At 50.1% G+C, this 25569-nt stretch overlaps 1 protein-coding gene across 6 annotated transcripts in view; it reads left to right on the forward strand.

The window, feature by feature from the left end:
- Positions 1-25569, forward strand: part of LOC123589147 (CREB binding protein) — a 129314-nt gene that overhangs the window by 77316 nt on the left and 26429 nt on the right. For 5 of the 6 annotated variants that reach the window (XM_045460826.1, XM_045460827.1, XM_045460828.1 and 2 more), the window contains 14 exons: positions 461-574; positions 7910-8152; positions 9429-9531; positions 9992-10138; positions 10757-10874; positions 11556-11727; positions 12058-12102; positions 14204-14328; positions 14885-15073; positions 16659-17075; positions 18670-18849; positions 19814-20003; positions 23738-23856; positions 25164-25403. In XM_045460826.1, coding sequence (XP_045316782.1) covers positions 461-574; positions 7910-8152; positions 9429-9531; positions 9992-10138; positions 10757-10874; positions 11556-11727; positions 12058-12102; positions 14204-14328; positions 14885-15073; positions 16659-17075; positions 18670-18849; positions 19814-20003; positions 23738-23856; positions 25164-25403 — 2402 coding nt within the window. The remainder of the gene's footprint in view (positions 1-460; positions 575-7909; positions 8153-9428; positions 9532-9991; positions 10139-10756; positions 10875-11555; positions 11728-12057; positions 12103-14203; positions 14329-14884; positions 15074-16658; positions 17076-18669; positions 18850-19813; positions 20004-23737; positions 23857-25163; positions 25404-25569) is intronic. The other variant, XM_045460829.1, reaches the window with a different exon arrangement.

The following is a 25569-nucleotide window of genomic DNA, read 5'->3' on the forward strand; positions in this document are numbered from 1 at the left end:
CTTAGAGAAGTGACCGGCGTCCACTTTAGAATCTCCACAGACTTCTCATGTGCTTCTCTGTATGTATTTCTTGAACTGCAGTATTTATTTAGATGGTTTCATCCTTCCACATAACGTAGAAATTTTATTTTCAGTAGTGACACGACGTAATTACTATTTGTCCTACCTTTCATTCCAACCGTTCGGTATTTCAAGTTGGATAGTTTTTGTTTTGTGGGCTGAATCTTACTCACCATCATTCATGGCATTGCTTCTATGGGAAACTTTTGTTCAGAATTCTCAACAGTTGACTTACAAACTTTTGGAAAACATCCTGTTTGTAAGTTGAGGACTGCCTGTACTGTGTTATGGTTACACATGTTACCATTTTCTTATGGAATCTGGCATTATAATTTAGGTGTAATTGAAAGTGTGACGATCTGGATAGAAAAATAACATCTCGTTGTTTTTCTGGTCATAGTTGCCCATTGTGCATCTTCACGACAAATCATCTCTCATTGGAAGAACTGCACACGACATGACTGTCCTGTTTGCCTCCCTTTGAAAAATGCCAGTGACAAGCGAAACCAACAAAGTAAGTGAGCATTGGGGATAGAGAAGCTCGGAGGTGAGAACAGCTCTTTCTAAAGAGAGTGCGGGAGAGGAGGCAGGAAGCAGGGCAGAAATCACTAGCGCCAAGGGTAGTGGCGAGCAGAGATATGGACGTGGAGCGGCACAGTGACGCCAGGGGGAAGCTGAGCTTAGCGAGAGACGGACCCGCGGTGTGCACGGTGCGCACGGCCATTTTGGAATTCCGTCCCGGCCCCCAGCACACGCGCACTAGCACCGCACTAGAGTCGGCAGCAGCGGAGCAGTGCCAGGAGGAGGGGCGCTGTGATCACAGAGAGGACCTGACCAGCCTTCCCATGTCTTGACAGACACTCAGTTTCTGAGCATTTGAAGGTTGCGTCACTGTAGTGGCAGTGACTTCAGGGGGTGGGGAGAGAGAGGGGACGCTTACTTTGGAGTTGGAAACGCCTTGTCCTGAAGTGAGTCTGGAGAGAGCTGTGTTCTAGAAGAGCCAGGTAGGCAGGGTCAGGGAGGCACCCTCGAGGTTTTCCCTCCTCCGCGCAGAGGCAGTGCCCAGACCTGTTTGTGTAACTAACAGCTTATTCGACACCGATTGAGTCTCTGCCCCAGGACTGGCCGCATCCTGACCATCCCCATCGTTCTGTCGTCTCTCGAGCCTTCTGTGTAGCCCTTAGCCGGTCGGCCTAGTGCCAGTCCCTGCTCAGGAGGTCTGAGTGTGGCCCCCGGGCCCCTGCCGTCCGTGGGCACCAGAGCAGTGAGAGGATGAGCATCTCTTCTCCACTTTAAGCCCTTCCCTGTCATTTCAGAGGTAACCTTGTGGTCTTTGGGTGTGTCCCTCAGTTTGGACAGCTAGGACGTGCCCTCCAGTGTCGGGTCGCCCCTCGGGCCGGGGCCGCTCCGGGGACCCGCGGCACCGCCCAGTCTCGCACATCTTCCTCCATCTCGTCTGCGCCATCTTGTTTGCGCTTGCGTGTTCGTCGCTCTCGTTCTTCTTGATCGTCTTCCTCGACGCCCCGCTGCTGCCTGGGCAGCCTGTGCTGCCGTGTCTCTGGTCGTTTCCTTGGGGCATAGGGCGCGCTGGCCAACGCTCCGTCCCTAAGGGTGCCGTGGGTGCCACACGGGGAGGCCCCCGCGTCCCCCTCCCACCCACCCCAGAGGGCGGCCCCGGTGTGGGACCGGCTTCGCCTGTGGGCCCGTCCTCTTCCCTCCCTGCGCAAGGACTCGTGCTTAGTTCCCTTTAAAAGGCACTTTTCTGAATCAGTTAAATTTGTCTTTGATTGACCACAGTGGGAATTCACACCCAGTTTTCAGGGATCTCTCCTACGTGAAGCGAAGTTCCAGCAATCTGGGGCTTTCAGAACTGTGTACTTGGGACAGGAGTTCTACTGGAATAGGCCGCTTTTTCCTCAAAGTCAGTGTAAAACTTTTTTTTTAACTAGTATATAGTGGTGGTTACACTTTCTGGTGTTTTAGGACACGTTTCAGTAATAGGGTTTTTAAGTGCCGAAGTAATTATTCCACGAATAAGTGAGGACTTCATTCTGAACTTCTGATTTGGGGGTGTGGCTTTTCTGGGACCTTTTATTTTTAGTATGTGTTGCCATGACAATGTTAAACTTTTGTGATTTCTCTTTTTAAGAAACGCTTGTGTGGTTTTTTTTTTTCTTTTTAAAGAAATGTATGTGGGTTCTTTTTTCAACATCCTTGTAACTGCCTGAATGTTGTGACAATTGATTCAGCGCGTGCTCTGAAGTGGTCAACCACAGCGTTTCTACCAGTCATAACGTGAGGTGTCACCTCGGTGATCTTATAGCATAAAGTCACCGGGAGTATTTACATCAACTTTATGCAAGGTTCTGGTGATTTTTTTTGTAAAAGAAATGAAAGCACTCATTTAAGAAAGTTTTAAGTGCTTCACTTTAGGTTTTAGCCCTGAGTGTGTTCTTTGGGCTCTCTCTAGCCCTGTGGTTTTCTGAGGGCGGAAGAGTTGATGTGGCGAGTGAGGGATTGTCAGCAGTGTGTTTTCTACAGACGTTTGTTGTTTCTCCTCTCCTAAAGCAAATTGTGCCCGTGGCGCGTGAACATCGGCGTCGGGCAGTAGAGAGGAAATGTGGATCCAGCCCTCCGACAGCTCAAAGTCAGGGTCCAGAGTGGAGTATATCCGCTAAAATGACATGACAGTCGCACCCAGGAAGGAGCGAGGTCGGGCGGGGTCGGTGGTCCCGGCAGTCCTGGAGGGGAGGGTCAGCGAGTGTGGAAGGCGGGGCTTCGTGGAGCCCAGTGTCCGCAGAATAGCGGCGGAAGGACATTCTAGACGGCACACGTGGCATCAGCACAACCAGCGTGGACTCCCGAGTTTCCCGTGCAGGCCAGGTGATTCGGGGAGAGAGGGGTGTTTGTGGCAAGAGGTCAGGGCCCCCGGGCGCTGCCTGAGACCCAGGCGCGTCTGCCACAGCCGCGCTTTCGGGCAGGTTGCTCCCAGACGCTCGCGCAGCCCGCTGCCCGCTTCTTCCATCGACGTCTCTGTTGGCAGGATCTGCCGGCATCCTCTGTGGAGCCGTCCCAGACCATTGGTTGCCTTTTTGGCCTCTGTCGAGATTTTGTTTTGATTTTTCTTTGAGTTGTTTTCTAGATGTTGTGTCATCACCGATCTTGAGCTGTTATCCCTCCCTTATAGAGGTAATCAGATTTTATGGAATAATTAGGAGTTTTCCAGGTGTATATCTAATGTCAGTCCTGGCATCTGACTTACAATGAATTCCAGCGCACAGGTTGCACGGAGGACTGGGGCTGTGTGGACACACGACCGAATTCCCTGTTTAAACTCCTGGTGCCTCATCCTTGCGGTTCCTGCTCCCCACGCGGTACAGTCCTCCGACCAGGCTGCACAGGCACTGCGGGCCGGCCGGTTAGAACTGCAGGAACTCGGGCCATCCCACACCTCCCGTATTAAAATCTGCATTTTAACAAATTGCTAGATGATTAGTATTTGCGTTAACAGCCGAGATGTGCTGCCCTGCATGCCTTGAAGGGCTGGGTGTCTGTCTGTCCTGGAGCTCTTGAGAAGTTGTGAATCTTTCCCTGGGGAAATCATGGGGTTCCCCACTCAGAATCCCACAGGGACTGTCAGAAGAGATGGGACAGGACCAGCCTCAGAGCCAAACCAAACTGGCTCACCGCCCACAGCTGCCTTAGACGCGGGCCGAGCCGCAGTGTGAGGACTGAGAGTGTCTAAGTCCGTAGTCCTCTGGCCTGTTCCTTGAATACCTCCACTGGCTTGACACTCACTACTTGGTCTGGCTATTTGTTCCCATTTGAAGCACTTCTGATCATGAGAAGCCTTCCTTCCTGGTATCGAGTCCAGATCTTCCTCTTTAAAACTTTTCCTCATGGAGCAGCCTGCTCGGTGCTCAGTAAGTGGTGGTTGAACAGGCCCTTGTTCCACCTGAGAGCTCTTTCAAGATTCTCCGATACCTCTTTTGACAGACGGCGGTTGGGCTGGAGAGCAGAGGGGGGGCGGTGGGACCGGAGTGGCCGTAGGGGCAGAGCAGTGGGCTTGCTCGCCCCTGATTGAAGTACCCAGCCGCCTGGTGATGTATTTCATCAGAGCAGTTTTTTCCTTGCTCTTTTGAACACAGTGTGCCCCTTCTCAGTCATTTGGCTTCCGAAGGAAACGTGTTGCAGAGGCTTTTGTGTTGTTGCCGGGTGGTGGCCGTGCCAGAGGTCTGGCCCTGGGGCTCTGGTGTTGTGTTGTCCCGCCCTGTACCACGCATGGGAGGATGCCGGAGGGGCGCCTGGCCGGCTCAGTCTGTAGAACATGTGACTCTTGAGGTTGTGAGTTCGAGCCTCACGTTGGGTGTAGAGATTACTTTAAAAAAAAAAAAAAAAAAAAAAAGCGTGAGAGGAAGGCCGTTCCGGTACACACGACACCTGGAAGGCACCGTGGCCTAGGAACCACTCTGCGGAGACGTCTGCAGGTCTGAGTAAATTCCAGCACGACGTTTTCCGTAGAAATCTGAGCAGTAGCTGCTTTACGTGCTTTGTGGTGTATTTCCCACCACGCCGACAAAGCTTTGGAGTTTGATTTGTGTCGGTTTTCCCTGGATTTTCAGATTGAGTTGAGTTTTGCTGAGAATGACCAGGGACTTGAATGGACGCCGCGTGCCCTATGTGGGACCGGTCATTGGAACGGTCTTCTGTTCCCTCTGGGGGAGGACTGCCTTGGACCTACTTAAGAAGTGGCAGGCGGGTCCTCAAAAGAGCCCACTGTAGAATGTGGCCATTTATTTCCTAGGTCGTGGGCGCCCAGGTTAGCTGGGGCAGTGGAGGTGAAGGGGGGGTTTTGAAGACGTGCTGCCGGCAGGAGAGCCACACTCAGGTGCTGAGACACCGTGTGAAGTGGCGGATCGCGCGTGAAATACAGCATTGGGCTCCGAGAAAGGAAGGAAGACGTACAAATGGGGAAAAGAGCACGAGGTTTGGACATTTAAAGAGGTAGCCGTCAGTAATGTGTGACGGGGATCAACGTGGAAGGCCTCGTTCTCCCTCGTGCCGATAAACGAGGCGTCGCTGCTTTTGGCGCTGCTGACTTTGGCTCAGTCCCAAGGCCCGCGGCACTGGCAGGGCCCTCGGACGGCCGTCGCTCCACCACCCTGCCGCCGTGCCCCCAACTCCGGACTCCGCTAGGGCCTTTCCGGGGCTTTGTGCTGGGCTTTGTGAGCACACTGCCTCCGGGGAGCGGACGGGCTCGGGGAAGACGCGTGTGGTTTCTCCGCTCCAGGGTCCGGAGCTGCCGTTTCCCGTTCCTTAGCGGATTATTAGGTTAATCTGTTCTCTCTGTGTGAGTGCAGACTTGGTGCTCGCGTCCTGGAGCCTAGCAGGACGCCCCACACAGTCCACACGCACCCTCTGTGCAGTGAGCGAGTGCCCACAAAGAAGCAGAGACCTGGGAGGCGTTGTGCAAGTTCCAGGAAGCCTTGCTGCCGCCCGACAGATGAGGAGAACTTCTGGCAGGGGTGGTAGTGCCTTGAGCTCACAGAATGGGGTTTATGGTCACTTTTACCTGGTGACACCTCTTTCAGCCAGGCACGACTCCTCTAGTAAATGTGTGCATTCCGTTACCCTGAGGTATTTGTGTCCCACAGTAACGGCATTTGGACTCAAATTGGACCATGCTTACATGTCGGAGACGTTTTTTTTTGTTTGTTTGTTTTTGTTTTTACTTATTTATGCTTTCTTTTCCATGCCTCTGGATTGTTAGGATTGTCAGCTACCAGATGCTTACTTGTCTTCTGACAGATACTGTATTTTTGTTTAATAAGAAAATACAATAGTGTTTACACGTAGAAAATAAATGCTATTAACAAACACAAAATACAGTGACCATGTCAGCAGCTTCCGTGGGAGGTTCTGGCTTCCCCATAAATGGCCTTTGCCTAGCGAGTGGCATTCACCCTAAGGTTGGGGGGAGGAGGCATTTTGGGGGAAGGGATGGCATTTGGGGCCTGATGGATGAGAGTGGAAAAGAGAAGGAAGAAGTCGCTGGTTTTTCACCCTGAAACGGAGGCCACGTGGGTAGCGTCTTTCTTTCAGTTCCTCTCCGCAGTTCATCCCTGTGTGCAGCAAATGCAGTCTGGGTCTGTTCTTTACCCCTGGGTGAGAGAACGGTTCATCATCCTCCCAGGATTCCTTTCCTTGTAACATCAGAGGTCTTTGATTTGGCGTGGTCAGTTTTAGGAATATGGTGGGCACGTGTTGAACGTTTGGGGGAGTATTAACTATTAGAGAAAATACTTCTGGAGAAATCATACATGACTTGAGCTGCACGCTTGTCATAAAGTGTACCTTGGGAATCGCTTTTCACTTATAATAATGAGGTGCTTGGTGTGCGTGATTTTGTCTAATGAGTGTTAATGAGTTTGAGATCTGAATGTCTTAGAAAAGTTAATAGTATGGAATATGTAATTACCAAGATCTTTTTTTCTTACACGTTTAGGTTTAATTAAAATACTCTGATAAGTAATGTGAGTTGTTTATGTTACACTGTGTTACACTGTTACACAGTGTTATGTTACACTGTGCTTATGCTACACATCGGTTGCACTGATGGTTGAATGTGAGAATATTATTGTTACACGCAATGGTCTCAATATGAAAGGAGACCTTTGTGGTAGTGCTTGATGTATCAAAGATCATATGTTATAGTATCAGTTATAAGCTACTGTGTATAACGTGACCAAAGTTGGGAGGAGTTGGAAAGAAGGGAAATCTTAAGAATAAGAATAGATAGTAGCACGTAAAACTTCTGCCTTATGGCAAGTGCCCACCAAATGTGGAGATTGGGGTGGACGGACCGAGGGATGAATTGAACTCCAAGGGGCCAAGGAGATGCAAATCTGGGGTCATCTCTGTTAACTCTGAAGTCCTTGGGAATGGGGTTCTCTGTGTTGCCACAGAGTTTTCTTCGGCCTTTTGGGATCGGCCCAGTACATGGAGTACCCAGAGGGGATGCCCTGCCGTCACTAGGCCAGGTGGTGGAAGCTGAGGCTGTGCCGTCCTCCGTGGTGCTGAGGTGACACCTGGGGAAATGCAAATCCACCAAGCCTCGTTCCACCCGTTCTTTTTGGCTACGTCAGTCAGTCGATACAGTTTTTTCTTCAGCATCTTTAGATAGCCAGACCGCTCAGTAGGGGGCCTTCCTGCATGGGAAGCCGTAGGAAAGACGTGTGGGTTAATGCCACTGTGCACATAGGTTGTGAGGAATTGCGATTTTGTCATGAGATAGATTTTGTCATAGAGTTATTAAAATGAGTAACAAAACTGACCAACTGGGTATCACTCTGCTCCTTGTTTCATCCTCTGTACCCGTGCAGGTGAGCAGTGCAGGACCCCAGGGAGAGTGGCAGCCACAGAGGCCCCCCCTTAGGTCATGTCCGTGGTGGCAGACGAGCTGCCCACACCGCCCCCAATCAGAACACGGTCTCTTGTCGACAACGCGTTTGCTACTCCCCCTGGCACAGACTTCTGAGCATCTAGATTTCATATGTGATTGTCCTTAAGGGAGCTCTGATTCTGTGGGCTGTTGCCTTCTGACATAGAAAGAAGCTTGGCTTTTCTGGATCTTGTTGCTCCCTAACTGCTGCTGTGCAGAATACACGACTAGACCAGGGTCCCTTTGTCTGCACAGCTCCTTCCTCGGTAGCCGTGTTCTGTTGCCTCGGGACACGGGTGGATCGTCTCTCGATACAATTGTACTTGCTTCTCCGTAGTTTTTCAGTCACGTGTGGCCTTCTCCTTTTTACTTAACCTTTCTTGTTTGTGTGTCTGTTTGTTCTTCTAGCCATCCTGGGGTCTCCAGCTAGTGGGATTCAGAACACGATCGGTTCTGTCGGCACAGGCCAGCAGAACGCCGCTTCGCTGAGTAACCCGAATCCCATCGACCCCAGCTCCATGCAGCGCGCGTATGCTGCCCTTGGTCTCCCCTACCTGAACCAGCCCCAGACGCAGCTGCAGCCTCAGGTTCCCGGCCAGCAACCAGCACAGCCTCAAAGTCACCAGCAGATGAGGACTCTCAACCCCCTGGGTAGGTAAAGGGACTCTCGAGAGCTCGTTCGTCCGGCTGTTTTCAGTTACTGTTTTTACTTTAAATTCAAATCAATATACATATAAATTATGATGATGATATCTTTTAAATCCTTGAAATAGAAAACTTCCGGGGAAAGGCTGAAGTATGAGTGCAAGGAAGATGTGACAGGCTTGGGAGAAGAAAAGCATTTGCACAGGAGCCGACATTTGATGGCCGTGCCGCTCCTGTCGGGACGGTTTTCACGAAGGGCATTCAGTGGCTCACAATGCCGAGTCCCACCTGTTAGAGTGCCCTCCTGAGGGGGAGCCTGTACCTGGTCTGCCGGCTCCCCCCACCCACAGTGCGAGGTGACCGGCCCAGACGTGGGCAGGTTGGCGGGAGTGTCCCCCAGCACCTCCCGTCCCGGCCTCTCTCCCCGTAATGGTGTTTCCTGGTGTCATGTCAGCTCATTGGCCGGGGTATCCCCACAGTTTTTGCCATGTTTGCATACTGTTTTCTTAGCATTTCTCTGTAAATTGACACATTGCTCTTAAAGTCAGGCTTAAGCCAAGCAGTTAGGTCCATCAGGTCAAGATGGTTGTGTTAGTTTTATTGTTTTCCTAATAGAGTAGGTCTTTTAACCTTAAGAATGACGATTAAAAACAACTCATTTATTGCTCTTGGGGGCGGGGGGAACCCAACTGCCCTAATGCACACTAACTTCTCCCGGCCAGGAGACTGGGTTGGAGCCCTCAGACCTGAGTTCTAAAGTGACTCCACTCCTACTTGAGGATATAATTTGGGACAAGACCTGTAACCTCTCTCTCTGTCAACTTTTTCTTACTTTAACGGGAACCCTGTACACAAGTGTTTTCACGTGCACATTACTTCTTTGATTTTATTTTCTGATAGAAGAAAAGTTGACCCAAATCTGTGTGACACAGGTCAGTTTAGTTGTTCAGGGCATGGTGTTAATGAAGCCGGCGTAAAAGTCTGAGGCTCGGAGGGGATCGCTTATAATTTGCGTCACAGCCCTAGAGCACACCTAGGGCGCCCGCCGGCCTCCACGCACGCCTCATCTGGGTTACTTAAAATGCAGTCAGGAGGAGACTGCCGCGGAACTGGTTCAAGTTGATGGCTCTTACCGGAGAAACAGCTTCCAGAGTTCCTGCCGTAGTGGTTATTGTCATAACTCAGGAGAATGACTTACTTACATGGTGATTTGACCTGTTACCGGAACTGTGAGGGGTGGATTATAATTTACGACTTGGTGGATTTCTTTCTGTCTTTAAAGGAAATAACCCAATGAACATTCCAGCAGGAGGAATAACAACAGATCAGCAGCCGCCAAACTTGATTTCAGAATCAGCTCTTCCAACTTCCCTCGGGGCCACAAAGTAAGACCCCCGTTTCAGTCGGTTCCTCTCTGAGCGACGGTCGCACATGCAAGTGGGTTGGGAATCACAAAATTGGGGTTCTTTCTAAATGGGTGACGGTGAAGATAGCTTAAATGGCAGGGGGCAGAGGGTTGCTAAAAGTCACATGTGGTTGAAAAACCTCATGTAGGGGCGCCTGGGTGGCGCAGTCGGTTAAGCGTCCGACTTCAGCCAGGTCACGATCTCGCGGTCCGTGAGTTCGAGCCCCGCATCAGGCTCTGGGCTGATGGCTCAGAGCCTGGAGCCTGTTTCCGATTCTGTGTCTCCCTCTCTCTCTGCCCCTCCCCCGTTCATGCTCTGTCTCTCTGTGTCCCAAAAATAAATAAACGTTGGGAAAAAAAAAAAAAAAGAAAAACCTCATGTAAATGAGGCACATGTGTGTCACTTGGCTAGGTGGACTGAGTGTCTTGTTTTTCCCCAGCCCACTGATGAACGATGGCTCAGGCTCTGCAAACCTCGGGACCCTCAGCACTATACCCACAGCGGCACCTCCTTCCAGCACCGGTGTGCGGAAAAGCTGGCACGAACATGTCACTCAGGACCTGCGGAGCCACCTAGTGCATAAACTGTATGTGCCCGCCTCACCCGTGTTCACATATGACGGGAACATGTCATGGCTGACAGCAGTGCGACAGCTGTGCAGTTTCACTGATGTCCGATTTAATTCCTGAGTGGTCCCCTGGGCCCTAGCAGCTGAAGAGGGTCGCATGCTTATTTAGGGAGCCACAGCCACTGCCGGCAGGCCACAGAATTGCAGTCCCTGCAGCAGGGCCTGTGCTGTGACCCACGTCGCAGAGGTCGGGACTCCCAGTGTGGCCAGACCTTCTGTCCTCTGAGCTCTGGCTTGCAACGGGGAGCTGGGATGAGTTCAGAAGCTTTGCCTTGTTTTAGGGCTCAAGATTATAATCATGGAGGCCCCGGAGAATCGGGGGAGTTTGAGTCTGGTGAAGACAGAGGACACGATAGTGCCACCATACAGTGTGGTAACAGAGAGGAAGTCAGCAGTTCACTTTCTCAGGCTAGTTAAGTTAAATCAGAGGTGAAGTGGGTCAGTCTGATTCCCTTGGAGTGGTTTTGTTTGCCATTCTCTTTTTAGTGAAAATTGTTTGTGAGAAACAGTTGTATAAAATAACAAGGTACTGATGGTATACCGAAAGTCTATTGACGGAGTGTGTTGTCTTTCCAGGGTCCAAGCCATCTTCCCAACCCCTGACCCGGCAGCCCTGAAGGATCGCCGCATGGAGAACCTGGTGGCCTATGCTAAGAAAGTGGAGGGGGACATGTACGAGTCCGCCAACAGCAGGGTAGGGTGCCATACGTGTTCCAGCCGCACAACACCTACAGTAGATAGAACTGCATCTGTCCGGCTCATTGTCTGGAAATAGGGGCATCTGCTAGTCAGGTAGACTCATCACCTCGGGGATGCTGACCAGAGAGACATCCCAGATAGGACCTGAGACCCCTGTACTGCTCTCTTGTTTGACTACAGATGTCACCGCTACAGTGGTGACCGGGGCATGGAGAATTGTGTTTCATCCTTGGATGTGCTCCACAGTGGGCACTCTTTATAACGCTCGTACTGCGTCACTGCCGGTGTCGAATAGGCAGGAAGTGATTCGACTGTGGAATGAAATGTGACGTGCGTTCAGTTAGGACCCCCTGCCTGATAAGTCCTATCATGTCACGAGGTGTTCACCATGAAGTTGGTCCTTAGGTGTGTCGGTTGGAAGTGCTGGATACTGGGGGCGCCTGGCTGGCTCAGCTGGTAGGGCACGTGACCCTTGATCTCGGGGTCGTGAGTTGGAGCCCCCCGCCCAGGACTAGAGCTTACTCAGGACTACAAAACGGACCAGAAGTGTGGAATGCTTACCTTTGCCAGTGTCCCTAATGTAAAAGTTCATTAGTTTGTTAGAACATCGAACACAGATCATTGGGGTTTTTATAGCTTTCATTGCCTAACATTGAATGTTATCATTGCTCTTCAGGATGAATACTATCACTTACTGGCCGAAAAAATTTACAAGATACAAAAAGAACTAGAAGAAAAGCGGAGGTCACGTTTACACAAACAAGGCATCCTGGGTAACCAGCCCGCCCTACCAGCCCCCGGGGCACAGCCCCCTGGGATTCCGCAGGCACAACCTGTGAGGCCTCCAAGTAAGGACTTTTCTTTCTGCCAGCCCTTAGTCTGCTGGCTTGTTCTTCCCTTTGTGTTTGGGGTGTATTTCCCAGCATGTAGAATTATGTTCTCAGGGAGCCCGTGCTTTGGAAACAGTGGTAGTGGCCGTGGCCTTCCGCCTTGGCCTGTGTTTGGACGTTGAGTCTCTCGTGGAGGGACCCTTTTAAGGGTGTGCTGGCCTCAGAATGCACAGTGCTTTTAGACCCGTTGACTGGTTTTCCCTTTAAGTTTGAAGTTCTGAAAATAAAATTCTTTATTCCCAAATGAGGGATTATTTTAAATGACTGATTTTTTTTCTGTCATTCTAGATGGACCCATGCCCCTGCCAGTGAATCGTGTGCAGGTTTCTCAAGGTATTGAACTATTGTTGTGAATCCAATTTTGGCTTAACGTTGAATAGTCACAGAGTTCATTCGCTTTTCCTCTTCCCCTCTGTATTTCTTTATAGCTCCTTGTTATTCCCTCTGTTCCTTTTGCTGATGACCAGAATTCAGTTCCACAGGCAGTATGAGTATCTGTGGTGTTTGGAAGCTAGAAGACCATAAGAAAGTTCTCCAGGGAGATAGGAAGTGGGATTAGGCTTTTTTTTTTTTTTTTTTTTTGGACAGGAGGGTCTGTTTCTCTTAGGAAGAGTCACCTCAAGAAGCATTGCAGGTGGGGGAAGGAAACATTTGTGAATGTAGCAGAGGAGAGCGTGGAGCCGGCCGGGGGCGGGAGGGTGGTGCGGGCCGAAGAGCGTGTGTGTGTGCTCCTCGAGAGGCTGGGGCGCCGCAGCCAGTCTGGACTCGACTTGAGGGTCTGTGGTGTTTGTGGCGGAGGCGGTCTTTGGAGTTCATGGAGGGGGCATTTCACAGCTTTTACAGCTCTTGTCCAGTTGGGACTGGAACAGTAGGATATTTTTCCAGGTTTTGAGAAGAGGTGGCGACTTCCAGGGGATTCCACAGCAAGGCCTTGCAGCTGTGTGCCAGAGTAGTCTGAGACAGGAGAAGAGGTCATTGTAAAAGTTGTTGGCAACCTCGGGGCGCCCGGCTAGCTCCGTCGGAGGAACATGAGACTCTAGATCTTGGGATCATGAGTGTGAGCCCCACGTTGGGTGTAGAGATGACTAAAAAATAATAATCGTAAACTTGAAAAAGTTGTGGCCATCTTCGTGCATACTGGAGAGACCCAGGAGATACACTGATGATCCGGAGAAACTTGAGGGACTTGTTTTGATGGACCAGTTAGGAGTGAAGGAAACTGGGAAGCCAGGGAAATGGAGCGAGGGAGTGTAGCCGAGTGCTGCGTCGGACGTGACATGGAAGGGTTGGCTGGTTTGGAATCTGATGGGGGCTGTTGAGCAGGATATGGAAGGAGGAGTTTTACGGCACAGCACTCACACCTTCCTTACCAGCACCTGTGTCTGTGTGAAGAGGGAGCCCTTCATGGTACTGTTTCTCAGTACTGCCTTTTTCTCTTACTCAGTGCATAAAATCCTCAAGGAGAGAGGGAAGCTTACAGCCTTCCTAGAAAGCCCCCCTGGGCCCGTGCTGGCACGTGGTTTTTAGGGTGACGTTTCTAGGTGTGCTCGAAGGTAATGCTGAGCGAGGCACATGTTCTCTGAGACGTTGTCCTGGTCACACCAGTATTAAGGCAGCATCTCAAGGATTTTGCTTGAGTCCCAGTGTCAGCCCTAAGACTTGCTTGAACCACCAGCCTTTATGTAGAGCTCAGAGCTTCCAGAGTATTGTGACAAATAAGGAAGAATGAGACTCTGTGGCCCGGAGATGCTTAGTGGCCAGTGAGGTGTCTTTCATTGTGTGACACTCCTGTGGCTGTGAACACCCCTGGGAAGGTGAAGTAGCCACGGAAGTGAGAGCTTCCCAGTCTGTAGAGAGGAGGCGGGGAATGAGAATTGCCGGCCCTTGGGCACTTTCTAAACACTTAGCACACTTGCAGAATTAAAACCATATTTCGAGTCTTCTCCCAGATTCTGACAGTAAGGGTAAACCCAGCTGAAGAGCCAGGAGGCCTGGGATGATGAGGATGGCCTTCCTGCAGGAGAGGAGACGGGGGCCACTGTTCCAGAAGGTGTTAGGGAGATTGGCTCCGATGGGTGCCCGGACCCTGGCTCACACGTCCCCTGTGGATGTAGGTGTACCTTCCTGGCACCGCCTCGTTCACGGGTGCTTTCCCTGACTTTCTCCCTTTGTCTCCTTGTGCTACCCTCCCCACCCTCCCCAAACCGCTCTTCACCACCACCACCACCACCACCACCACCACTGCACTGGTGCCGTTTTTCCGGATTTGAAAAGTGGTATAGCACCATCTTTTCTGATTCGCTGCGTGATTTTTCTTTCTGTTGTGTGTATTGCATACATGTTCCACTCTGTTTCGCTTAGCGTTTGGCAAGTTTGTAGCTCTTATTTTCCTGTGGGTACTTTTTCTAATGAACCGTTGTGGGTACGTTTACAGGGATGAATTCATTTACCCCAATGTCCTTGGGGAACGTACAGTTGCCGCAGGCTCCCATGGGACCGCGTGCAGCGTCCCCCATGAACCACTCTGTCCCGATGAACAGCATGGGCTCCGTTCCAGGGGTAAGTGCTTCTGTTGGCCTCAGCTGTGCCGAGGAGGCCTTGCTCGGGTAAGGAAAGTTCTCTGCACAGTGAAGTTGTAGGTCAAGAATCCCCTGGTGCTTACTCCTTTGGTTTTGGCTGTGGTTTATTTACTTCACATCTCTCTGCCTCTTTTTGGTCTTCATTACTACAGCGAGAATTATTTGACCGTTATTTATTTTTGTTGGGATGATGAATTAATAGGGACTTGAGACTTTGCGAGAAGACGTGTCTGAGATTGGAGCTTGCAGCCTCCCACAGTTGCAGAGAGGTGCTTGACAGCATCTGTGGTCTCCTAGAGCTTACTCTCCTGAGGCTGCCTTCTTAATGCTTCAGAGAAGTCGTAAAAGGCATATTTTGAACTTTAAATTATGGCATGCTATTGATTTCCCTTCAGAGATAAATTTGCAACTGGCTCCTCAGAGACCTTGCGTGAGAAGGCAGGGGGAGGGGAGATTCGCGGAGTTCTGTCTCTTCTAGTTTATCTTGAAGACTCTGGCCCTCGTCCTCTGAACTCTGGACGATGCTTGTCTTTTAGATGGCCATTTCTCCTTCCCGAATGCCCCAGCCTCCGAACATGATGGGCGCTCACAGCAACAACATCATGGCCCAGGCGCCTGCGCAGAACCAGTTCCTGCCTCAGAACCAGTTCCAGTCCTCCGGCGGGGCGATGAGTGTGAGCAGTGTGGGCCTGGGCCAGCCGGCGGCCCAGACGGGCGTGCCGCAGGTACCGTGCCTGGTAATGGAGCCCCAGCCTCCTCCTGACCTGAGCTAAAGTTCCACAGTACACACTTGGATGTGACTCGCATCTCTCGTTTCCCCCCACCTACAGTTTTGTTGCGTCATTTTTACTGCCTTTAGAATTACTCTTAGCGTCTCTGGGTGAGCTTCCCACAAAAGTGGAATGGGTCATCGTCTTTTGGTTCCTGGTCTTTGTGTTCTGGTTTGGGGTTGGGTTTTTTGTTTTTTTAGCGTTTATTCGTTTTTGTGAGAGCGAGAGAGAGAGAGAGAGAGAGAGAGAGTGCAGGCTGGGATTGGCAGAGAGAGAGGGAGACACAGGATCTGAAGCAGGCTCCAGGCTCTGAGCTGTCGGCAGAGAGCCCAGTGTGGGGCTCAAATTCACAGACCGTGAGATCGTGACCTGAGCCAAAGTCGGATGCTTAACTGACTGAGCCACCCAGGCCCTCTTTAATGGTGTGTTTTAAATTCAAATGTGATCCTGAGGGACCTTGAGTGTTAAAGGGTGAGGAAAGGCCCTGTGACTCCACTCCTGACCATTGGGTTGAAATACCCTGTTGTCTGTCTCTCTGACCATCCCAGGTGAATCAGGCTAACTAGATCGATTGAGCCCTTCTTGTTGAATGTGTTTGTAAGTACTCTGTTGAAGGCTGAAGAAAACTATTTCCCATTCATTATTCACTTTTTCCCCTCTGTGACCATTGTTAACTGTTGGGCATCAGATTGCTGCCGTGTGCTGATACACCTGTATTTAAAACAGGCCACATCTTCCCCCGAAAGATAATATTCATGTTTTAATTTTTTACATGAAGTATATTGAAAAGAGGTCATTGGCTACACTAGATTTACTCACTAAATATTTGTTAATTAATTCTTAATGTCTGTAGTACGTCCTTGCTCTAGAACAGCAAACTTGTCCTGTAAATAGTTTTCACTCTGTGGGCCATAAGGGTCTTTGTTTCAACGACTCAGCTCCACTGTAGTGGAAAAGCAGCCATAGGCATATTCATTCACACATAAATGAAATAAGGGGGTGTGGCTGTGTTTCAATAAGACTTTATTAGAGGAACAGGCAGCTAGCTGGATTTGGCCACGGTTGCTGGTTTGCAGACCCCTGCCCGAGAGCAGTGATTTGGGATCTGTTTTTTAAAAGTCCGCAAATAATTATGTGAAGCGTGTCCCCAGTTGCAAATCACTGTACTGAAACATTTCATTGTTTCAGTAACCCAGCTTTTTTGCAAAAGAGAAATACTTTTTCCAGTGGTCTGAGCTGTGGGTAGATGCTTTGGAGCACGATGCTAGTAAGCTGAGTGGACGTGCTCGTTTGAGCCAGACGTTTCAGCGGGTCTGTAAGTCACGGTACGAGAGAGATTTTGTAGCAGTAACTTTGCTGGAAAGTGCATGTTGTTGTAAGTGTATAGCTGGGTGAATTGTTACAAATGGAACATTCTCTTGAAACCGGCAGACCTCACCAGGAAACCGTGGTTAGATTTTCGTGCATTTAATTCTTCAAGTCTATTGCCACATTCTGACATGGGGGAAATTATTTTAACATACTCTGTTCCCTCCGTTAGGGACAGGTGCCTGGTGCTGCTCTTCCTAACCCTCTGAACATGCTTGGGCCTCAGGCCAGCCAGCTGCCTTGTCCACCAGTGACACAGTCACCGTTGCACCAGACGCCACCCCCTGCTTCCACGGCCGCGGGCATGCCGTCTCTCCAGCACCCGTCGGCGCCTGGGATGACTCCTCCCCAGCCAGCAGCTCCCACCCAGCCATCGACTCCTGTGTCGTCTTCCGGGCAGACCCCTACCCCGACTCCCGGCTCGGTGCCCAGTGCCAGCCAGACCCAGAGCACCCCGACGGTCCAGGCAGCAGCCCAGGCCCAGGTGACCCCACAGCCTCAGACCCCAGTCCAGCCCCCGTCTGTGGCCACCCCTCAGTCATCACAACAGCAGCCGACGCCTGTGCATGCCCAGCCTCCCGGCACACCGGTGAGCCTTGCGGTCTGTCTTTGGGTGGAGACTCATAATGGAGAACTTCTCCATAAAAAATGCTGTCGTGAAGTTGCTACAGCGTTTCGGTGCAGCCCCAGAAAGTATCTGTGCCCGAATCCAACCATAACAAGCTGTGTTTGATTTCCGACATTGGCTCCATAGGCCGTGTTTGTGTTTGGCTGGATGTGATTTAAGATTATCTTCCTTAATTAAATGAGTTTTCAGAAATGGGCAGTTATAAAGAAATCCCACATGGGTCCTCTGTAGATTTTTTAAACTGTCTATACTTAGAAGCCGTGTGTTCCCCATTATCCATCCCAGGTTGACATCCTCTGAGTTTTAGTAGTTTTTCTCTTAGACTACTGTGTTTGGTGAACAAGACGCGTACCTAATTGTGTGTGCTTTGCCTTCACCTGTTAGCCTTGTTTTCAGACCGGGAGACTTTTCTTCCCGTGACAAAATGGCAGACTCAGGTTAGCACTTCCTGTGGCTCAGGTCTGCCCCGTGCTCCGTGGACCTGCTGGCAGCGAGCAGCCGGTGCTGCCCACTCACCACCCTCTGCACCCCTGCCCTGGTGGCCGCTGACATCTTCCTGTCTGTCGTCTTATCAGCCTAACTTAGAAACCACCCTTCCCCCTGAAATACGTGAACTTCATTCTTGCGGACTAAGGATGTTTTATTTATAAACCTATCAAAATAAATCTCAACAACAACCTCCATACAACATTACTGTTTGTATTTCTCCATAGGGAATGTGCTTTTTATTTAGCCTTATTTTAAGTTTCTTATTTATAAATGAGATCCCTGTGTTATTTTATGTTCTCTTTTATTTAATTAAAACTCCATTAGATGAGACTTTGAAAATTGAGAATTCTGGTGGTGGTTCCTTCCCTTAATGTTTGCTTATTCCTCCACTACCTCCACCACCTCTGTTCCTGCAATTAACAGGATAATTATATGTTCTTGTTCCATACGGGCACGCACTCCTACTTGTATACGTGTTTATCTGAGTTCCAGCCTTTTACGATAAACGCCAATGGCTTTATTGGAAGGAATTCACTTTAAAGAATTTTTTTTTTTTAATATTTATTCATTGTTGAAAGACAGACAGATTGCTAATGGGGAAGGGGCAGAGAGAGAGGGAGACACAGAATCCGAAGCAGGCTCCAGGCTCCAGGCTCCAAGCTGTCAGCACAGAGCCGGACGTGGGGCTCGAGCTCACAGACTGCAAGATCATGACCTAAGCCGAAGTCGGCCGCCCAACTGACTGAGCCACCCAGGCGCCCCAGTTATTTTAAAATGGGAGGTTCTGTGACTTGGGTAGAAAACTTCTGGAAACTAGTCTTATATCAAAATGTAGAAAGCCCTGCTGTCCCATCTCTGCATTCTTGGTGGGAAGTTGTTTGTGTTTCTGCTCAATGCTGACTTCCTCTGGGATTCTTATTTTAACTTCTCTGTTCTTTAGTTCTTTGTGTCTCTTAGGTTAGTGTTGAGAAATGGTAACATAAAAGCGTGTATTGGTTCAGCCGCAGAGTTTCACGTCGTTTATGCTGTGGTGTTAACAAAGATGATGATCTTTGTCTCTCCACAGCTTTCCCAGGCAGCAGCCAGCATCGATAACCGGGTCCCCACTCCTTCCTCGGTGGCCAGCGCCGAAACCAACTCCCAGCAGCCAGGACCCGAGGCACCGATGCTGGAGATGAAAGCAGAGGTCAAGACTGAGGACACTGAGCCTGATGCCAGTGAATCCAAGGGGGAGCCGGGGTCTGCGGTAGGTGCCGTTCCCGGGCGTGAGCAAATGTGCAGCACGAGTGTCCCTAAAGTGTCCCAAGGGGAGATGCTACAGGCCCTCCGTGGACAACCCTGCCTTTTGTTTTAATATCCTGCTTGATTACGGGTTCAAAGAAGGTACAGATTAAAAACAGATTGGTTATTTTTAGGTACTAGGTATAGGCTTCATTTTATTTTGCCAGAAATGAAGAGTTCCAGTTTATATCTTAAATGACGGGATCATCCAGTGACATGTCACCACGGCTCTGCAGAGTCCCGAAGGCACAAGGGCGTGCTCACCCACGAACTCGCCTGTGCCAAAAGTTGAAAACTAGATCCAGCCCCACAGACAGGTTTTGTTTGGCCCACGCAATGTTTTTAGAAACAAGGAATTACAAGTAATACTGGATTTCTGGCTTTTCTTTGAAAACCACAAGCTCCCCCAGCACTGTGCTCGCACTCCTGTGGCGGCAGTCTGGGTGGGAGCCCCAGCCGCAGCCTTTAGATGGGGATCGGGCGCCCCAGTTTGCCAGAGTCTCTGCTCCTCTGCCGGCTTGCACGCCTCCCGCTGCACTGTCTCTCTCACCTCCCTGGCCCTCAGAGCGATGTGGCATTTGAAACTTGGCCCCAGTTTTCAAGGAGAGTCTTGTTCCAAAGTAGGAGTTCCTCTCTGTACAAGCACTGAGCAGGTCATGGGTGCGTGGGGGCCACGTCTTTTCCGCACTCTGGCATGTAAAATTGTTACATTAGCACTCTAATTGCAGCGGTGCTGTATTAAGGCAACTCACCTGGCCCCAGGTGCTCCACTCCTCCCCGAGGAGAGGAGCGCATGGTAAATGCAGCGCTGAGCAGGGGAAGGTTTTGACAGGCCCGGATAGATTGTTAAGAGCTTTCCGATGAGGCTGAGTTAGAATAAAGGTTTTTGATATTCGTACATCATTATCTGTAATTTTGTTTCTTTTAAGATGATGGAGGAGGATCTGCAAGGATCTTCTCAAGTTAAAGAAGAAACAGACACAACAGAACAGAAATCTGAACCGATGGAAGTGGACGAGAAGAAACCGGAAGTCAAAGTAGAAACTAAAGAGGAAGAAGAGAGCAGCGCTAATGGGGCCGCCTCTCAGTCAACATCTCCTTCACAGCCACGCAAAAAAAGTAGGTTGTGTTTCCTGAACTTTTGAACTGTGCTGCTTTTCCACCGTGTTGTGATCCCACACTTGTGGGCTAGAAGCTGAAGCAGTAAAGTATCCGCCCCTCCCCTTATATCTTACCTGCCTGCCCTTCCCCCAGTCTTACCTCTTCAGAAATGACGACAGCGAGCTGGACTCTGGCCTAAGGACCCACAGGGTTTATGGGAGGAATGAGAAACGGGCCACGGCTCTGCAGGACAGGCCAGAGGGGTGGGTGCGTCCGAGTCCTTGCACCCGCCGAGGAGCTCAGGCTTTTGCCTGGCGAGACGTGTACAGCCACTGGTAGATTTGAGCAGGAGGACGCCCGAAAGCCAGTCCAGGGAAATTCTCACCGAGGCAGCACATGTGTGCGCTGATATGGATGGGAAGCGGGGTGCCAAGAGTCAGGGTGCAGCGCAGTGGGCCCCAGTGGCCTGGTGCAGCGGGAGGGGCGCGTGAGTGAGGATGCTCTCTGCCCATTGGAGGTCCCGAGTAAGGAGGTTAACAGGGCGTTGGAACATTGTTAGGTGACCCTTGGAGATGGGATGTCGCTCAGAAAGATAAGGACTGCGTGTGACACATTTGGGAAAGACGACAGAGATGTATCAGAGGCTGACATTCTATAATTTTGCCAGTGAGAGGGACCCTGGAGATAATGGGCTACCAGAAGCTTTCAGGTCTCAGGCCCGTTTATACTCCTAAAAATTGAGGACCCCAGAGGTTTTGTTTGTGTGGATTATGTCGCTGTTTATTCTGTCGGAAATCTAAAAATACGTATTTCTCTAACACACCTGTTCCATGGCGTCCATGAATAACATATTTTTATGAAAAATAAGCTTCCCAGAGCAAACATACTTAGCGTCGTGACAGCGTTTTCTTTACAACATTGCGACTCAGTCTGGCAGACACGGCTGGACTCTCCTGTCTGCTGCTACCAGCTCTCTTGTGCTGCCTCGTTTGTTTCAGTTCATTGGGAGCGTTCTTGTTTGATACTACACCAAAACTCAGTGAGTGGAAGTTTCACAGAACTCAGTTGCAGTGTGCAGTCTGGGTCCACAGCAGCACTGAAGGTGTCATGCTTGGTGACATTACAGTCCATCTGTTTGCCTTGTGCTGTGAATGAATCCTTTACCCGTGGCGGGGTGGGTTGTTTCATTTTTTAATAGCACGATCCTTTGGTCATCTTGGAATTCGGCTTGCTGAGTTACGCCGATTTTCCAAATGTCAGCATACTTCACTGTACGATATATTATGTTTATTTTATTTTTGAGAGAGAGGGAAATAGAGCGCCAGCGGGGGAGGGGCAGAGAGAGGGAGACACAGAATCTGAAGCAGGCTTCAGGTTCTGAGCTCTCAGCCCAGATCCCACCCTGGGGCTCGAACCCATGAACTGTGCGATCACGACCTGAGCCGAAGTCAGACGCTTAATTGACTGAGCCACTCAGGCGCCCCTTCACCGTACACTATTGGTTTAAAATCACATTTATTAACATCACTATGAATCTCTTCAAAAGAAGTCTTGGGAATTTTGAGAGGCTGTCGGATCAAGCTCACGTGGCAGGTAGAAGTTTCTCCAAATTCTCATTTTGACCTAAGTCCAAATTTTATCATTGGCAACAAATACTGTGTATTGTCCGTGGTGTAAGTGGCCCATTTTGTTCCTTTTTGGGAGAGTATCTGCCACATACCCACATCTGAATACCTGGAGCTTGCCTAGCGGTCTTTTTCCCAGTCGTACTGTTCAGAGCTGAGAAAAGCAGCTTTGAACTTTTTCCGCTTTTCCCATGCGCACGAGCGCCTCCTCCCGGGGCATTGGCCGCACAACGGGAAGTGCTTGACGCCCGCTTCCTGTTCGGTGCTGCGAGATCAAGACGCGTAGCCAAGGGTTGAGATCCTTAACAGTAATAACGTTTACTCCTCGACCGAGGATGTTGTTGAGTGCGGCTGCCGTGTTTTCCTCTGTGTGCACAGCAGCACAGGGCACGGTGACGACTGAGTCGGGTTTGGTGCCTCTGCCTGCATGGTGCTGCGGCACGAGTGATGTTACTCGTGGTTCCTTTTGCTTATTCGTGCAAATGTCCACACGGTGCGGCAGGAAGATGACGGCCTAGTGTTACTGTGAAAATCATTTTATGTTACGAAAGTAAACGATTTCGGAGACCCTTGGAAAGGGCCTAGAGCAGTGCTAGAACTTTCTGTGACAACAGGAACGTTACTTCTCTGTGCTCTCTGTGCTTGTCACCAGCCACACGTAGCTCCTGAGCACTTGAAATGTGACTGAGGAAGTGCTGGCGGCTGAACACAGGCGTTTGAAAATGCTTTTCCCTCGGCATAGGTGTCTTAAACAAATGTGTAGTGAGCGAGTAAATGAGTGATGGACCCAAGTGACCCACGTGTGAGCTTGCCACCAGGAGGGGATGCAGCCTCCAGCAGGGGGCAGCGCGCTCCCCATGAAGAGCCAGATAGTCCGCGTGGGCTTTGCGTCCCCCGTCCGTTCGGTCTCTGTTGCAGCCACTCTGTTTCGTGGCCTGAAAGCCGCCACAGACAGAGCAGAACTGCATTCTAATAAACCTTTACTTCTGGAGACTAACCTTTGATTTCATGTATCATGAAATACTACTCTTTTCTTTTTTTCCTAACCATTAAAAAGCATAAAAACCAATCTTAGCTCCCCAGCTGTACGCAGGAAGGCAGCTGGCTGGACTGGGCCGGTGGGTCAGAGTTTGCTGATCTCTGGCCTAAGAAGAATGCAAAAGCTGTTGATTAACTAAATAATTGTTTTCTTATAAAGAATTACTCAAAGAAAACCAAATGCTACTCCACTTCTGTAAAGAACAGAATAGAAGAGAAGGGGTTAGCCGAAGGCAGGATGTGTATTCTCGTGAGGCTCCTGTCGGGCACATCCGCTCCGCAGGCCCAGCCTCTGCGCGCAGAGGGGAGTGGCGCTGGGCCGCCAGTGGTCCCCACTGCGGGGCGGGGTGGGGCGGGGCGCGGCACGACCTGAGCACTGCCGCCTGAGCCGCCTCTTGCCTTCGTGGGTTGTCACGCACATTTTCCTGGCCGTGAATACTCATTGGGTTTTGTGCGAACCTACCGTCTTGAATGTATTTGGCAGCTGGTGTTCATCCTTGGATTGGTGACAACGGAAAGCGTAGTAGGAAGTGGAGTGGCTGAGGGGTGGAGAGAACAGCACAGAACTTTGGGGGAAAATATTTGATTTGGTAGCTCTCTTAGTGTGTACATTTGTTTGTGAGGTGGGAATACAAAACCGTTTGTCTCAGGTGCCTGAGATTACCTCAGCCAAGGACAGAAAGAGTGTCACCAGAGGAAGAAAGGCCCCTTCCAATAAAATGGCTTTATTACTACCCATTGGCTCAAGCAGATTTGGGAGTTAGCTTCATTTTTGGTTCAACACAGTTTTAATGTTGGAAACCCTTTTACTGAAGAGGCGAACTTGTCAATGTGGTATTTGGTCTCATGACGTAGGTGCACTTTTAAAACCCCGTTACTGTATTTGCAGAAGCCCCACACCGTAGCTTTAGAGTGTCCACGGCCCCTGCTGGGAATGGGGGCCCTTGCAGGCCTGGTGGCGCAGGTGGCCGTGGGGGTGGAGAGAGCTGGACCCTTAGAGAGGCAGACCGGGCTTCGATTTGGACTGTGGCGGGTGAGGCGTCTGCGTGCCTCGTGAATGGTGTCATCCCCTGGTTTTTCTACCCGCAGTCTTTAAGCCGGAAGAGTTACGCCAGGCTCTGATGCCAACCCTGGAAGCGCTGTACCGCCAGGACCCGGAGTCCTTGCCTTTCCGGCAGCCTGTGGACCCCCAGCTGCTAGGGATCCCGGTAAGTTCACGTAGTGACAGCGTAACCGTGCCAGCGTAGCTCCTGGGTGTCCGTGTTTCACCTCAAAATTGGGTGGCATACCCTTGTTTGGAAGATTTTTCGCCTGTAAAAAAACTTCTCTGTCGAATCAGTAGCACACCTTTCTTACACACCTTCGACTCACTGGGTGGGGTGTGTGTTTCCCCACCTATTCTGTCTGCCCCAGGGTCCGAGGTGGGGGAGCGCACCGGGGCACACCGCCTGCAAACACACAGCCCCGGGAGCCTCACTTAGATTTGGGGCTGTGTGTGAGCCTTCGTCTCAAGAACTGGTCATCATCAGTTGGAAGGCACCTGGGCCTCTCATTTTGAATTTTTTTTTTTTTTCCACGTTTTTATTTATTTTTGGGACAGAGAGAGACAGAGCATGAACGGGGGAGGGGCAGAGAGAGAGGGAGACACAGAATCGGAAACAGGCTCCAAGCTCTGAGCCATCAGCCCAGAGCCCGATGCGGGGCTCGAACTCACGGACCGCGAGATCGTGACCTGGCTGAAGTCGGACGCTCAACCGACTGCGCCACCCAGGCGCCCCTGGGCCTCTCATTTTGGTATCTCTGGGTCGTCTCGCAAAGGCCACAGTGACCCAACAGATTTCTTTTAAGCAGTGTTACTATTTTTGTTTCTGTTTTTGTGTTTGTCTTGGAATTTCATCTTGCTTGCCAGGACCAAGAGTAAATCTCTAGAAAAACATATTGTCTGATAAATGTGCTTACCATTTTAATTCCGTGGTTTAAAATCCTTACTTTAAAATTTTTCGGGGCATCAGGGTGTGGCTCAGTCGGTTGAGCATCTGACTTCAGCTCAAGTCACTAGCTCACACTTTGGGAGTTCGAACCCTGCATCCGGCTCTCTGCTGACAGCGGTGGAGCCTGCTCCTGCTGTGGATCCTCTGCCCTGTTCTCTCTCTGCCCCTCCCCCGCCCATACTGTCTCAAAAATAAATAAACCTTTTTTAAAATAAATTGTAAAAACCAAGGAGGTTTCTATTAACATCTTTTACCCATTTTTTTATTAAATAATTTATTAATATTATTTTTTTCTTTGCCTTTGAAATAATTTGGTCACACCTGACAAAACTAATTACAGTTTTAGATAATTCAACCAGAGGAAGGTCAGAGGTTATTTTCTTCTCATTTCCCATTTGTTGCTATTAGAAATGGAAGTTGTTCTGGTACTTCCTGTTTCTGTTTTGTTTAAGATAAAGCTGCTATGCAAGGCTGGCATTTAGTATTGGGGGGATCCACTAGACTGAGACTTTTTTGTCTTTAAGGATTATTTTGACATTGTCAAGAACCCTATGGACCTTTCCACCATCAAGCGGAAGCTGGACACGGGGCAGTACCAAGAACCCTGGCAGTATGTGGATGACGTCTGGCTCATGTTCAACAACGCCTGGCTCTATAACCGGAAGACGTCCCGGGTCTACAAGTTCTGCAGCAAACTTGCTGAGGTCTTTGAGCAGGAAATTGACCCCGTCATGCAGTCCCTTGGATATTGTTGTGGGCGCAAGGTACAGTTGAGACTTTTTTTGGAAAGTGAACTTTGCCGGTTAAATTAGCCAGAGCAGGTATTATGATAACATGATAGACTCCACATTGTATCCCACCTCTGTTCTGGGAAGGACCCGGATGGAGTCTGGGCATTTGTAAAACAAGTCGATTGCCTGAAGCCATGTA

This window comes from Leopardus geoffroyi, chromosome E3 (assembly GCF_018350155.1).
Source record: "Leopardus geoffroyi isolate Oge1 chromosome E3, O.geoffroyi_Oge1_pat1.0, whole genome shotgun sequence".
NCBI classification, from domain to species: domain Eukaryota; kingdom Metazoa; phylum Chordata; class Mammalia; order Carnivora; family Felidae; genus Leopardus; species Leopardus geoffroyi.